The sequence below is a fragment of the Oncorhynchus masou genome, chromosome 5 (genome assembly GCF_036934945.1).
Source record: "Oncorhynchus masou masou isolate Uvic2021 chromosome 5, UVic_Omas_1.1, whole genome shotgun sequence".
In the NCBI taxonomy this organism is placed as follows: Eukaryota; Metazoa; Chordata; class Actinopteri; order Salmoniformes; family Salmonidae; genus Oncorhynchus; species Oncorhynchus masou.
Window position 1 is genome coordinate 64,826,863 of NC_088216.1, and position 15,563 is coordinate 64,842,425.

Consider the following 15,563-nt stretch of genomic DNA (forward strand, 5'->3'; position numbering starts at 1 on the left):
TCATTATTAGAGGTCGACCGATTATGATTTTTCAACACCGATACCGATTATTGGAGGACCAAATGAAGCCGATACCGATTATTGGAGGACCAAAAAAAGCAGATACAGATTAATCGTCTGATTTATATATATATATATATATATATATATGTATATATATATATATAAAAAAGGGAACATATATATACACACACACACACACACACATTTCTCTCTATACCATTTGTATTTCATATACCTTTAAATATTGGATGTTCTTATAGGCACTATAGTATTGCCAGCCTAATCTCAGGAGTTGATAGGCTTGAAGTCATAAACAGCGCTGTGCTTCAAGCATTGCGAAGAGCTGCTGGCAAATGCAGGAAAGTGCTGCTTGAATGAATGCTTACGAGCCTGCTGCTGCTGACCACCGCTCAGTCAGACTGCTCTATCAAATCATATAATTAATTATAATAAACACACAGAAATACGAGCCTTAGGTCATTAATATGGTCAAATCTGTAAACTATCATTTAGAAAACAAAACGTTTATTCTTTCAGTGAAATACAGAACCTTTCCATATTTTATCAAACAGGTGGCATCCATATGTCTAAATATTGCTGTTACATTGCACAACCTTCAATGTTATGTCATAATTATGTCAAATTCTGGCAAATTAATTATGGTCTTTGTTAGGAAGAAATGGTCGTCACACAGTTTGCAATGAGCTCGGCAGCGCAAACGGCTGCATATACCCTGACTCTGCTTGCACAGAACGCAAGAGAAGTGACACAATTTCCCTAGTTAATGTTGACTGCTAACATGTATTTTTAAAAATAAATATGCAGGTTTAAAAAAAATACACTTCTGTGTATTGATTTTAAGAAAGGCATTGACGTTTATGGTTAGGTACATTGGTGCAACAACAGTGCTTTTTTCGCAAATGTGCTTGTTAAATCACCACCCGTTTGGCGAAGTAGGCTGTGATTCGATGATAAATTAACAGGCACCGCATTGATTATCTGCCAGGACAAGCTAGTTAAACGAGTAATATCGTCAACCATGTGCAGTTAACTAGTCATTATGTTAAGATTGATTGTTTTTTAAAAGATAAGTTTAATGCTAGCTAGCAACTTACCTTGGCTCCTTGCTACACTTGCGCACCAGGAGGTCAGCCTGCCACACAGTCTCCTCGCTGAGTGCAATCTAATCGGCGTCCAAAAATGCTGATTACCGATTGTTATGAAAACTTGAAATTGGCCCTAATTAATCCGCCATGCCGATTAATCGGTCAACCTGGAGCAGTGGCATCTTCCTTGCGGAGCGGCCTTTCAGGTTATGTCGATATAGCTCTAGTTTTACTGTGGATTTGGATACTTTTGTACCCGTTTCCTCCAGCATCTTCACAAGGTCTTGCTGTTGTTCTGGGATTGATTTGCAAACAAACCTGCTTCAAATGGGAAAAGCATCTACCTTATATTTCCGATAGAAATTACATTATTCTCCATGCACTGTAATTTACAACTTGATGAGAGATAAGAGCTAGGTAAATGAGTAATCCGTTTTGGAAAAGGGAATTGTATATATAAATGACATTTTAGATCTATTTTACCTTTATTTTACAAATGTGAAACCAGTCATATGGCAGCAAACTGGAGAATATCAACATATCAATTTTCCCACGGTAAAGTTTACGAAATGCTGTGCCGTTATGCAGAATTTAAAGGTATATGAAATACAAATGGTATAGAGATAAATAGTCCTATAATTCCTATAATAACTAGAATCTAAAACTTCTTAACCTTGAATATTGAAGACTCGTGTTAAAAGGAACCACCAGCTTTCATATGTTCTCATGTTCTGTGCAAGGAACATAAACGTTATGACTGTATGGCCTGTATGACCTCCCTACAACACCTGGGCATGCTCCTGATGAGGTGGCGGATGGTCTCCTGAGGGATCTCCTCACAGACCTGGACTAAAGCATCCGCCAACTCCTGGACAGTCTGTGGTACAACGTGGCTGTTACGGATACAAGAATCCTGTGTGTATCCTGTGAGTGTGTTTCTTTTCTCTCCTTCTCCCCTCACAGGTGAAAATCATCACTCCCCAATCAGTCACCAATCATCAATCAGAAGACACACCTCCTCCTGTTTCCTACCCAATCACCGTTCCTTTCCCTTTGTTTAAAAACCTCTCTTTGTGTATTGACCTCTCTTTTGTTTGAGCACCTCCATAGCACTTTGTCATCACCTGTGAGTATTGTTTTTGGTTATGGTGTTTGTTTGTTTGCTGGTGGGAAAAGGGGGAACCAAGACAAGTTGCCCATGGGCATACACTACCCGTAGGTAAACTTTGTTAAATACACTAGTTAGAACTGGGCGGACCACCCACTGTATTTTTGGTTAGTTAGTTAGCTGTTGTTAAAGTAGGCTAGTCTAGCTTAGGGGTGTTTTTGAATACTTATTGTTTCTTTCCTTGGGTCCAGCTCAGCCCCTTTTCCTGCTCCCACCATTACCGTGTGTTTATTAATAAACCCTGACGGTAGATTTCAGTTGTCGTAGTTATTTCGTTCTCACTTTTACTTTTCCACTATTATAATTTGCATGAGTTATGTTACGGGTCTCGTTACCATCTCCCCTAGACTGTCGGGCCAAAAGGGATTCGTAACAGTGGCGTTGGTGGAGCGAGACATGATGTCCCAGATGTGCTCAATTGGATTCAGGTCTGGGGAACGGGCGGGCCAGTCCATAGCATCAATGCCTTCCTCTTGCAGGAACTGCTGACACACTCCAGCCACATGAGGTCTAGCATTGTCTTGCATTAGGAGGAATCCAGGGCCAACCGCACCAGCATATGGTCTCACAAGGGGTCTGAGGATCTCATCTTGGTACCTAATGGCAGTCAGCCCTCCATGTGCTCACCAGAAGTAGCCTGTGCGGCCCCCCAAAGAACTGCAACCCCACACCATGACTGACCCACCGCCAAACCGGTCATGCTGGAGGATGTTGCAGGCAGCGGAACGTTCTCCACGGCATCTCCAGACTGTCACGTCTGTCACGTGCTCAGTGTGAACCTGCTTTCATCTGTGAAGAGCACAGGGCGCCAGTGGCGAATTTGCCAATCTTGGTGTTCTCTGGCAAATGCCAAACGTCCTGCACGGTGTTGGGCTGTAAGCACAACCCCCACCTGTGGACTTCGGACCCTCATACCACACTCATGGAGTCTGTTTCTGACTGTTTGAGCAGACACATGCACATTTGTGGCCTGCTGGAGGTCATTTTGCAGTGCTCTGGCAGTGCTCCTCCTGCTCCTCCTTGCACAAAGGCAGAGGTAAATCAAATCAAATTTTATTTGTCACATACGCATGGTTAGCAGATGTTAATGCGAGTGTAGCGAAATGCTTGTGCTTCTAGTTCCAACAAAGCAGTAATAACCAACAAGCTAACAATTACAAAACTACTACCTCATAGACACAAGTGTAAGGGGATAAAGAATATGTACATAAAGATATATGAATGAGTGATGGTACAGAGCGGCATAGGCAAGATACAGTAGATGGTATTGAGTACAGTATATACATATGAGATGAGTATGTAAACAAAGTGGCATAGTTAAAGTGGCTAGTGATACATGTATTACATAAAGATGCAGTAGATGATATAGAGTACAGTATATACGTATACATATGAGATGAATAATGTAGGGTATGTAAACATTATATTAGGTAGCATTGTTTAAAGTGGCTAGTGATATATTTTACATCATTTCCCATCAATTCCCATTATTAAAGTTGCTGGAGTTGAGTCAGTGTGTTGGCAGCAGCCACTCAATTTTAGTGGTGGCTGTTAACAGTCTGCTGGCCTTGAGATAGAAGCTGTTTTTCAGTCTCTCGGTCCCAGCTTTGATGCCCCTGTACTGACCTCGCCTTCTGGATGATAGCGGGGTGAACAGGCAGTGGCTCGGGTGGTTGTTGTCCTTGACGATCTTTATGGCCTTCCTGTAACATCGGGTGGTGTAGGTGTCCTGGAGGGCAGGTAGTTTGCCCCCGGTGATGCGTTGTGCAGACCTCACTACCCTCTGGAGAGCCTTACAGTTGTGGGCGGAGCAGTTGCCGTACCAGGCTGTGATACAGCTCAACAGGATGCTCTCGATTGTGCATCTGTAGAAGTTTGTGAGTGCTTTTGGTGACAAGCCGAATTTCTTCAGCCTCCTGAGGTTGAAGAGGCGCTGCTGCGCCTTCTTCACGATGCTGTCTGTGTGGGTGGACCAATTCAGTTTGTCTGTGATGTGTACGCCAAGGAACTTCAAACTTACTACCCTCTCCACTACTGTTCCATCGATGTGGATAGGGGGGTGTTCCCTCTGCTGTTTCCTGAAGTCCACAATCATCTCCTTAGTTTTGTTGACGTTGAGTGTGAGGTTATTTTCCTGACACCACACTCCGAGGGCCCTCACCTCCTCCCTGTAGGCATGTCTCGTCGTTGTTGGTAATCAAGCCTACCACTGTTGTGTCGGCCGCAAACTTGATGATTGAGTTGGAGGCGTGCGTGGCCACGCAGTCGTGGGTGAACAGGGAGTACAGGAGCGGGCTCCGAACGCACTGGTCCTGCTGCTGGGTTGTTGCCCTCCTACGGCCTCCTCCACATCTCCTGATGTACTGGCCTGTCTCCTGGTAGCGCCTCCATGCTCTGGACACTATGCTGACAGACACAGCAAACCTTCTTGCCACATCTCGCATTGATGTGCCATCCTGGATGAGCTGCACTACCTGAGCCACTTTGTAGCAGTATTTATTAGAGAGGGGTAAAGAAAGATTTTGTTAGGGCACCAGGCAAGTATTAACCATGCCGAAAGGAAAAGAGTAGAATAGAGAGAGTACCACTACCAGACCCACACACATCAGCAGAAGAGACTGCCTAGAGTGTAGCCTGTTTACCAGATAGCCAGTGGAGAGAAGAGAGAATACAAACCATATAAAACCCACATCACAGCACAGGGGTAACCCCAACAAGAATACCTCATACAATAATACTAATACTAATAATGGCAGAGCAATTCAACAGCAACTTCATACAAGAACGAACCCAGTCATCAACAGAGGATTTGCAATAATCTGTATTATTTTCTAGTGGATGAGTGCAGAGGGTATGAATGTGGGGGGTGTTCATCGACACAACAAAGTCCTTAAAAATGTCCACAGTCTTCTAGGCCACATGTCATTAGTACACCTCACCTCAAAACAGTTCACATAACAATACACAACTTGCAAGCAACCTCCCTTTTAACTAAAATGTCCATCCAAATACTTCTGGCAGGGCAATAATAGTCCAGTTCTAATGAACTTCAATGGGAAGTGCATTTGAAAAATAGAGAGTCTGTTGCAGGGTAAAGCACTGGAACGAGAGGGAAGAGAAAGGGAGAGAAAAAGAGAAATCTTAGATGTGGTCTTCAGGCCTGCAGGTGTACTGTCTGACTGTCCGATGGTTTGTTGGTTTGTATGTTAAAGCTTCGCAACAATGTTGCTACTAATCCATGCAATCAATAACGGGCGCGGTCCCAAACAAAAACAACCACGATCTAAAGCGAACACACCGATGATTGAGTTAAACACTTTATAAACTACACACCCTGAAAACAAACAAAACTTCTGTAGCACAGCACACACAATCAAACTGTAGCGCCACCCAAGAGCTCCTCCCCAAAGAGCTGAATGAGCCCTCTTTATTTCCTCCATCCTTACTGCTCATGCTCTCTTAAAGTGGCAGGCTCCGTACAGATTTCACCACAACTTGTGTGGGTTGTAGACTCCGTTTCATGCTACCACAAGAGTGAAAGCACCGCCAGCATTCAAAAGTGACCAAAACATCAGCCAGGAAGCATTGGAACTGAGAAGTGGTCTGTGGTTATCACCTGCAGAACCACTCCTTTATTGGGGGGGGTCTTGCTAATTGCCTATAATTTCCACCTGTTGTCTATTCCATTTGCACAACAGCATGTGAAATTTATTGTCAATCAGTGTTCAATTTATTCTGAGCCTGAAAATACTGAAAAGTGCATAGGATAGGCGTACATTTCCTAAGTCTTAATCAACCCCTTACTGATGGTGCCTAGGGTTATGTCATAGAGCTCCACATTTCATTCCCTCATCAGAGAGATGCTTCACAACATAGAATTTAAGTGTAATACAACAGTGAGACCCTTGTACACTGTTAGAACAGAGTAGCCTACATTTCAGTAGGGTAACAGTGAATGGCAGCCATACTATTGCTGAGAGATATTTCATTGGTTGACAATACAGTATCAATATGTAGGGCTTAAAGCACAATATAATCTTAAACCGAATACAAAAACACATTCACTCAAATAATATCCTAAATGATTTATTTTATTGTGACACAACATTGGAAAAATCAAGTAAACCCAGTTTCTCTGTAGTGCTTTGAGTGCAACATTCATTGAACATTTCCTTGAACATCCATGTAATGGGTTGTGGGAGAAGTCTTATTTGAGTCAAATCAACACCCACTAGAACCATGCCCCAGACCTCTTACACACAAGTCTTTGAAAAGTCCAAGCAAGAACAGGGAAACATATTCCACACAAAGCCTGCCCTGATCCAGAGTGTTTCATTGTAAGACAAGCTTTCATAATGCTCATACATGCTGTCCATTTTCTATAAATAACAAGTCAAAAGAGTTTTCTGAATTGTATAGGGGACACTTTGGAGTCTGTTTACAACCAGCTGACAAAAGCTAAAATAAATATTTTGTTTAGAGAAATGATGTGCGAGAGCTTTTAGACTGCATTAATAGTTAGTTAGGGGAAAAAAAAGAAAAGAAAATCACCAGCGGTTCATCTCTGCTAACAACCAAACATTATACACTGCTCAAAAAAATAAAGGGAGCACTAAAATAACACATCCTAGATCTGAATGAATGAAATAATCTTATTAAATACTTTTTTCTTTACATAGTTGTATGTGCTGACAACAAAATCACACAAAAATTATCAATGGAAATCAAATTAATCAACCCATGGAGGTCTGGATTTGGAGTCACACTCAAAATTAAAGTGGAAAACCACACTACAGGCTGATCCAACTTTTATGTAATTCCTTAAAACAAGTCAAAATTAGGCTCAGTAGTGTGTGTGGCCTCCACGTGCCTGTATGACCTCCCTACAACGCCTGGGCATGCTCCTGATGGGGTGGCGGATGAGGGATCTCCTCCCAGACCTGGACTAAAGCATCCACCAACTCCTGGAGTCTGTGGATGGAGCAAGACATGATATCCCAGATGTGCTCAATTGGATTCAGGTCTGGGGAACAGGCGGGCCAGTCCATAGCATCAATGTCTTCCTCTTGCAGGAACTGCTGACACACTCCAGCCACATGAGGTCTAGCATTGTCTTGCATTAGGAGGAACCCAGGGCCAACCGCACCAGCATATGGTCTCACAAGGGGTCAAAGGATCTCATCTCGGTACCTAATGGGAGTCAGACTACCTCTGATAAGCACATGGGGGGCTGTGCGGCCCCCCAAATAAATGCCACCCCACACCATGACTGACCCATCGCCAAACCGGTCATGCTGGAGGATGTTACAGGCAGCAGAACGTTCTCCACGGCGTCTCCAGACTGTCACGTCTGTCACATGTGCTCAGTGTGAACCTGCTTTCATCTGTGAAGAGCACAGGGCGCCAGTGGCGAATTTGCCAATCTTGGTGTTCTCTGGCAAATGCCAAACGTCCTGCACGGTGTTGGGAGTAAGCACAACCCCCACCTGTGGACGTCGGGCCCTCATACCACCATCATGGAGTCTGTTTCTGACCGTTTGAGCAGACACATGCACATTTGTGGCCTGCTGGAGGTCATTTTGCAGGGCTCTGGCAGTGCTCCTCCTTGCACAAAGGCGGAGGTAGTGGTCCTGCTGCTGGGTTGTTGCCCTCCTACGGCCTCCTCCACGTCTCCAGATGTACTGGCCTGTCTCCTGGTAGCGCCTCCATGCTCTGGACACTACGCTGACAGACACAGCAAACCTTCTTGCCACAGCTCGCATTGATGTGTCATCCTGGATGAGCTGCACTACCTGAGCAACTTGTGTGAGTTGTAGACTCAGTCTCATGCTACCACTAGAGTGAAAGCACCGCCAGCATTCAAAAGTGACCAAAACATCAGCCAGGAAGCATAGGAACTGAGAAGTGGTCTGTGGTTATCACCTGCAGAACCACTCCTTTATTGGGGGGGGGGTCTTGCTAATTGCCTATAATTTCCACCTGTTGTCTATTCCATTTGCACAACAGCATGTGAAATTTATTGTCAATCAGTGTTGCTTCCTAAGTGGACAGTTTGATTTCACAGAAGTGTGATTGACTTGGAGTTACATTGTGTTGTTTAAGTGTTCCCTTTATTTTTTTGAGCAGTGTATGATTATTTTTGCCAGTAACAACAGTATCAACCTCTTGAAGAAAACAGAATTCACATATTTTCATGTGTGAGAATTATATGGTTCAACCATCTCAATGGCTCTGCTGCTTCAAGAGCAAGGCATGAGATCATGGTGGCTGTCATCTGTGAAAGTAGAACAGTGGCAGTCTCCCTCTCACATGCATTTAGATTGAACATAGTTGCTAGGTTTCCATCCAATTGGAGACAGATTTTATGCGCTTTTTCCACCAAACTGACTTGTTGCGGATCAAAATCAGTGCATGATGACGTAGTGCACACAAGGTATTTTTTTTCACAAAAGTTTTCATGTTCCAAATAAAATATAAATTTCAATGTGTTTGCATCACATTTTCAACTCCACTGATAGTTTTGTCACAAACTATTGAGTTAAATAGCAAGATGTGCCTACTCTAGTCTTGACAAGTGCGCTCTATCCAACAGCTTGCAGATACAGTGCGAATAGGCTAGTCTATATGATATGATTATTACGGATAAAGGCGAGAATATTTGTTGGTCAAACTGCAGTCAAGCATCAATCATCATGTCACCAGATTATTTATTGGAAAGGAGCATCAATCTCAACATTGTGCACTTTTACCAGCCTGTGAAGTTCATCATTTATTTCATCTGCAGCCTAATAAACTACATGGTTTCCACAGTCGTAGTGGAAGAACCACACACACCATATAATTGCGTGACTCCAAGTTAATGTCAATATGATGGTTATTCTATCAATATCTGTGCATAAAGGCGTTTCCACCATTTCTCGCATAATTAATTTTAAAGACAAAAAGATCCCACCATGTCGAACAAACAAATTATCTGTCGGCATTTATAAAACTGTACCGAAGATTCCTGTTTCCATCACAGCTGTTTTTTGAAAATATGGTATGGCTTATCTTGCATAAAAACTGGATGGAAACGTGGTTATAGATCAACATTACAACTATGACATCACTTGGTGGTCCTCACATTAGTCCAACAAGACCTCCAGGGTGTGAGTGAGAGAATGTTGAATAGCAAAGCACATTGTGTACAGTACCTGAACTACAAATATATTAATGATTCATCACAGACTTACAATCTATATCATTCAGTCTAATAACTCCAAGATTAAAATGTAAATAAAATAAGCATGTAGCATTCTTATCGATTCTCTGTAATACAAAATACCATAATTCAAATTACACCATATAAAATAGACACAAATAAATATAATAAAAAAACAATCCCACTGTGGGTAATGCCATGGCCTTTTGATGCTAGTGCCATGGCATGATAATAATTGCATGAAATGTTAATGTTCCACACCAAGAGCTATATTTCAATCCAAACACCTGACAACCCACAATGCAGAAAATAACAAAATAAATTCAGTAATAACTTACACAATAACTTATACAGTTCTCACAGCACCATTGTTGAATAATTTTGGGTTGTATTGACCTTTAAGGAATCTAGCTAAACTCTGCTATTACAAATATTAAATACATTGCCAATGCAAAATAATAAAATAACAGCTTCTCTACCAAGTGACTGACTGGGTTTATATTTGATATTTTGCAACAGTTGTCACCGTTTTTCCAAGTACTAGTGAGGCACAAACAAAAACATTTTAATTAATATTGTCATTGATGTGTGAAATCAAACATGTATCTTGGCACAATGGCCCTGGAAAAAGATTTCTGTTGTAGTATTATCTAGCCATGCCATGCCGATTGTGCTACAAGTCAGAACTGAAAAAGCAAGGCATTTCCAGGCATCTCCAACTTTGGTATTAAGAAAGTTCTGCTCCATTAGTGTCAACAAACTGAACAAATGCTACATTACTGAGCAACAAGACTTCAACAAACAATCACCCACTGTGTTTTGAGTTTAGTGTGAAGACTCAAAACTGAGCTTAAAAATGTCCCTAAAACAATTGTAGAGGATATTTTGTATGAGATCAGAACCTTACAGTAGATTAGCCCATGAGCTGACAGCTGTAGTAGTAATACTGAACGGGTAAGACCGAACCCCAGGGTCTGCAGAATCTCGCTGGACCAAGTGAGGTAGAGGATCGTACAGACACAGATGTGACGGCATGGGAGTGGTGGTTGTGAGGTAAGGGGAGGGGGGGGGGGTGAGAGGAGGAAGAGTGCTCTGACTTACACCTCTCCAAAGTTGGTGTGGCCCGTCTCCTTCGCATGTTCCCGGGCCTCCTTCTGTCCTACTAGGCCTGTCTGACACACCATGCAGCGCAAGGCAAAGCGGTTGATGTCCGTAAACTGCCGCTTCCTTCGCGCCTCATCCGCTAGCTCCAGGGCCTGGGCCAGGATGATGTCATCTGTGGTGGAGAAGATGGTCTGGGGCGGAGTGTCGGAACTAGGCGTTTCTTTCTGCAGTGGGTCGTAGTGGATGCCGTCGTAGATGAGCAGTACACGTTTGTGGTAGCCAGCGTCCTCACCAAATCTATCCACACGCACTGTTTGCGTGTCCACTACACAGATCTCACACTGGTAGAATTTGGACAGGATGGACACCTCTATAGCTCCGCCCCAGGTGTCGTCACGTCGGATCCAGGTGCAGTACTCCTCGTTGGTCTTTCCCAAAACCGCCTCAGAGTAAGCCGCTGGGTCACTCGACACGATCTGGGCGATGAGGCCTCGCATCTCGGGGGCACACGCTGGGTCGTATACCCCACCCTCCACCACATAGGAGACACTGGTGAACAGACAGGAGTTGTCTGCTGGAACCACCCTTCTGGCCAGCACAGGGGGAGACTCCAGGCGGGGTCCCTTGGTTACAGCTGAATTGGTTGTCTGGGTCTTCATCTTGTTCTTCTCTTCCTCCTCAACAATGAGAGTGTCTCCTGCAACACAGTCATTTTCTTAATCAAATACAGCCATGACATTGCATGGTGAAGTGTATCCAGCTGTGTAAAAGTCACAAGTGATTGATTCAAGTGAGAAGAGACAGACAACATAGCCTACCTGATTTGATGGGGTAGTCCTTGAGGTGAGCATCTCCGTTTCGGAGGTCCAAGCTAGAGGGAGGGTAACCAACCATGATCTTCTGTACATCACAGGGGATACCAGTCAGCTCCTCTACCTTGCTCTTCAGCTCCTGCACACAGGACTGATGGGTCAGGCCCTGCATAATGTGGCTCCCATTTTTGGTTTTGCAACGCAGACGCAACATCCTGGGGTCCTTAACCTGTGGGAATAAAACACCATTCAACAAAGGAACATCACAGGCGTGTAGGCTACATACAACTTAAGAAGTGAATGCTAGTTTATTCAGGCCAAGGAACCTTGTAGCAAGACATTACTTTAATTTCTAATGGAAAAGTAATATGTTTGAAGTCAGCATGCTGATGACACTTCGATGGGGCTAATCTGCCAATCACAACAGTGCAAGCAAAACAACTGACTGCAACTATTTATTTGTTCTGAAACTCCAAGATCTTTTTCACCTCCCGAGTGGCGTTGAATTGCAGTGCTAGGGGGTCACAACAGACCCGGGTTCGATCCCGGGCTGGATCACAACAGGCCGTGATCGGGAGTCCCATAGGACAGAGCACAACTGGCCCAGCATCGTCCGGTGTTGTGCCGAAAAGCTCCTCCCTGCCAGAACCCTCCCCTCCCTCGCGTGAACGTGCACACACACGTCATTGCTGCGACTTGCTTGCTAGTTGAGATTTTGATCACGTTAGGCTGCGTTTCCCTTTATTTTTCATGGTGGTTTGATCGCAGGGGAGGCACGAGTAATGTCTGCAGTTTTCGGGTTTGGCTATTTGTTTCAAGTGTATTAGTCTAGAAATAAATTTATTTGCCAAAATTCGTCATCTCTCCCATGTCTTATTCGACTAGTAGTTGGTCTGAAATGTTATTGCTTGCCTACATTTTACTCCCTCTTCTGTTTAAAATAACACATACATTAACTATTAATTTGCTGATGTGTGCCACAGAAAGTATTTGACTCTAGCCGCAAAGTTAAGGAAATTAGAAGGGGGGGGTCAGCAAGGCCATTTTCTTGCCTGTCGAAATCCCCCCCAGTCTATCTTGGGACTGCAAGGCCTGGCACTTTCCAGAATAAAGAAGTGGTTATTTCAGCAATACAAGTTCAGAGCCCTCTACTGTTCTCTATATCCATCCCTCAATCCCCCATCCGATTGTGCTTTTCCACATTTCCCCCCACGTTTTCTGTTTTAGTTAAGAATGTAGGTACAGTAGTAATAATTAAAAAAAAGTGTACTCTGGGCAACAAAAAAATCACATATAAAAGTCAACATGAGTGCTTATCCATAATCACAGTAAACTGTTATAATAATAGAAACAACTATGTATAATATAATAAAAAAAACTACGACTGAATGTGCCTCCATGAAGAATCCCCTCCCCAATAGGTCCCTTCGCCCTCAATAGGACAGCCCCATCTCCCCCCACCCCCCACCACAAAACACAATAATGATAATAATAACTGAAAAAAAATATATATATATATATCTCACTCACTCACTACATTCACAGGACACTCAATCTCTTTTCCTACATCAGATATGCAGGTGACATTTCCACCAGGATGACAGCACATAATCAGCAAAACGGAGATGCTCTTCATCCGAGGGACTGCCTGCCCATTCTCAGATGTTAGATAATCAGAGATGATCACTTCATTTACATTCCAGCCCTAACCTGAACGTTCTGCTTCTTCCTCCACACCATCCAGCGATGACCCCAAGATGCTAAGTCAGAGCCTTGTCAGCTCCAGATTTGACTACTTCAACTCACATCCTGCTGGAATCCCTGCATTCTCAGATTCCCCTCTGTTATTAATCTCTATATTGTAATCAATAAAAAGTGTTTCAAAATCCTGTACTTTTATTAACATAAATGTTCAGATCGCACCTGAGAAGGGGTGTAATATATCCAGATGGGTGTGTGGTACCCTTCCTCACCCATGCCAAAAAGATGTTACTTCTTGTGGGGTCATACTTACTTTCAAGGCAATGTACAATGAACCTACTGAAAGAATACTGACTAAAAGGCTAAACAGAACTGTCAAATGATATTATAGCTGTGTTGTTGTATACTTAAAATCTTAAGTGTTAGAATCTTAAGTGTAACAATTTTGTTGAGGAAAACAACTGAAATGTCCAATTGTTTTCCCCAGTTTGCGGTATTCTGAAGGAGGAGTCAATTTGTCTTTTCAAATACAGACAAAGATGTTAACATCACGAGAGAAGAAATAGCTGTCACTCTCCTCAAACACTTGTATGTTCAATTTCTAATTTAATAAAAAAACATTGATATGGATCTTTCAAGGTTAACTTTGATCCAACTTCTGACGAGATGGCCAGAAGTTGGATCAAAGTTTACAAAAAAACACATAACAATTCCCTTGTTCCCCGTTTGCTCAAGATTTATAGACGACTTGACATTATGTTTTGCTAGATAACCTGAGCCACTTCTGTGGGGAGGTGGACAATAATGAGGAAGACACTAACTGGGTAATTGCTTATTAGTACTTATACAAATTCTTACTCCTAAAAATGTGGCTTTGGAATTGAACATTTCTAGAGGTAGCATCATCTGCTTTGTCTGATAATAAATGAAATAATTGTATTTAATGTTTTAAATATATTTAACATTTTTCATCATAAATTTCAGATTGGTTGTGCCCACGATGGTTCCACCAGTCCTGTATGAAAACCATCTCATCATTGTAGGATTATGTCTGAGCTGCCTGTCAGGACTAGGTAAGGCTTGAGTTCCAGGCGACGGTATCACCTGGAAAACGTTCCATAAAAAGTGGACTAAATGTTCAGTCGAGCGGTTGCAGCTTTCCAATATTTGTTTGTTATTTGTCTTTTTTAGGGGGGCTTTTCGGCACAACACATGTTTAGGGGAGGGTTTCGCCGGGGAGTGGACTTTACAAGTAGGCAGTCATTGTAAATAAAAATGTGTTCTTAAATGACTTGCCTAGTTAAATAATGTTTAAAAACAAATAACATAGCATTTCTGTGCTAGCGTTTAGCATGTTGTCACTTTCCTCTTCTGCTATCTACAATACGAGACGAGCTGGTTTCAGTGAAACTGTCTAGTAAAACACAAGCAAATGAGCAATGTGATTGATGTTGAGTGTTAGCTAGTTTGACAACTAGGTTAGCTAGCCAAGTGTTCTGCTAGCAAAGGGCTAACGTTAGCTGGCTAAACTGTTATGGTACTTTATACTAACGAGATTGCAGCCTCACTTTACATAACTATCTACGTAATTTACCTATTTAATTAATAATTGAACCATTATTTATTTGCTTACCTGATGAAAATTGTACCCCTGCCTCGGACAATAAATATCAACCGACAGTCTCTGATGTGTAGAACGTCACAAATGTGAGTGTGTTATTATTCGTAACGTCGTTGCCACACACATGACGTATACACAAGCTTTGTTTCCTTTTGGCTCGAAGGGGGGATATATCCACTCAATTGATGGATCCAGTCTCTTTTAAAATTAAATGTTAACTTTTGTGACATTAAAATCTCATATAGTGTACAGCCTAATAATGCAATTGGAATTACATGAGCTAACTTTATATTGTAACAGACACTTATCCAAACAATTTATAGGAGCAAGTAGGGTTAAGTGCCCTGCTCAAGGCAGATTTTTCACCTAATCAGTTCAGGGATAAGAAACAGCGAGCTTTCGGTTACTGGCTCTTATCTGCTAGGCTACCTGCCGCTTGTGTGCATAATGCTTAATGGTTCTCTTGAGCGTACAGAGAATAGGCAAATTATCTTGAAACATGCCACCCCCTCCTTCCCCAAAACTCACACAGAAAAATGAGACATAAATTACACCTGTTTTACATATTTAATGACTCTTTAATACAGTTACATCTTAAATACAATTCAACTATGCTAAACCAGCTAATTGACGCAATGAAGTCCATATCAACAGGCAACATTTTACATGACAACATAATACTACAGCCGGGTATTGAGTACAGTACATTCTTGAGCTGAGCAGGCTATCCTTGGAAAACGTATCAAATATATAGTCACAACTCTTGACGTTTCTTTGGAACCTTCTTGTGTATGATTATACACAGATTAAGCACAGAACATATTACTTTTCAGTAAGGCTTTCAACA

General features: G+C 42.4%; 1 protein-coding gene across 1 annotated transcript; it reads right to left on the reverse strand.

Annotated features, from left to right (window-relative positions):
• Positions 1–5,019: 5,019 nt before the first annotated feature.
• LOC135540096 (ubiquitin thioesterase OTU1) lies at positions 5,020–14,801 on the reverse strand. The gene is made up of 3 exons (XM_064966459.1): positions 14,729–14,801; positions 11,401–11,623; positions 5,020–11,279 (listed from the first exon to the last, which is right to left on the reverse strand). The coding sequence occupies exons 2-3, from the start codon at positions 11,606–11,608 to the stop codon at positions 10,576–10,578; spliced, it is 912 nt and encodes a 303-aa protein (XP_064822531.1). The 5' UTR covers positions 11,609–11,623; positions 14,729–14,801; the 3' UTR covers positions 5,020–10,575.
• Positions 14,802–15,563: the final 762 nt, after the last annotated feature.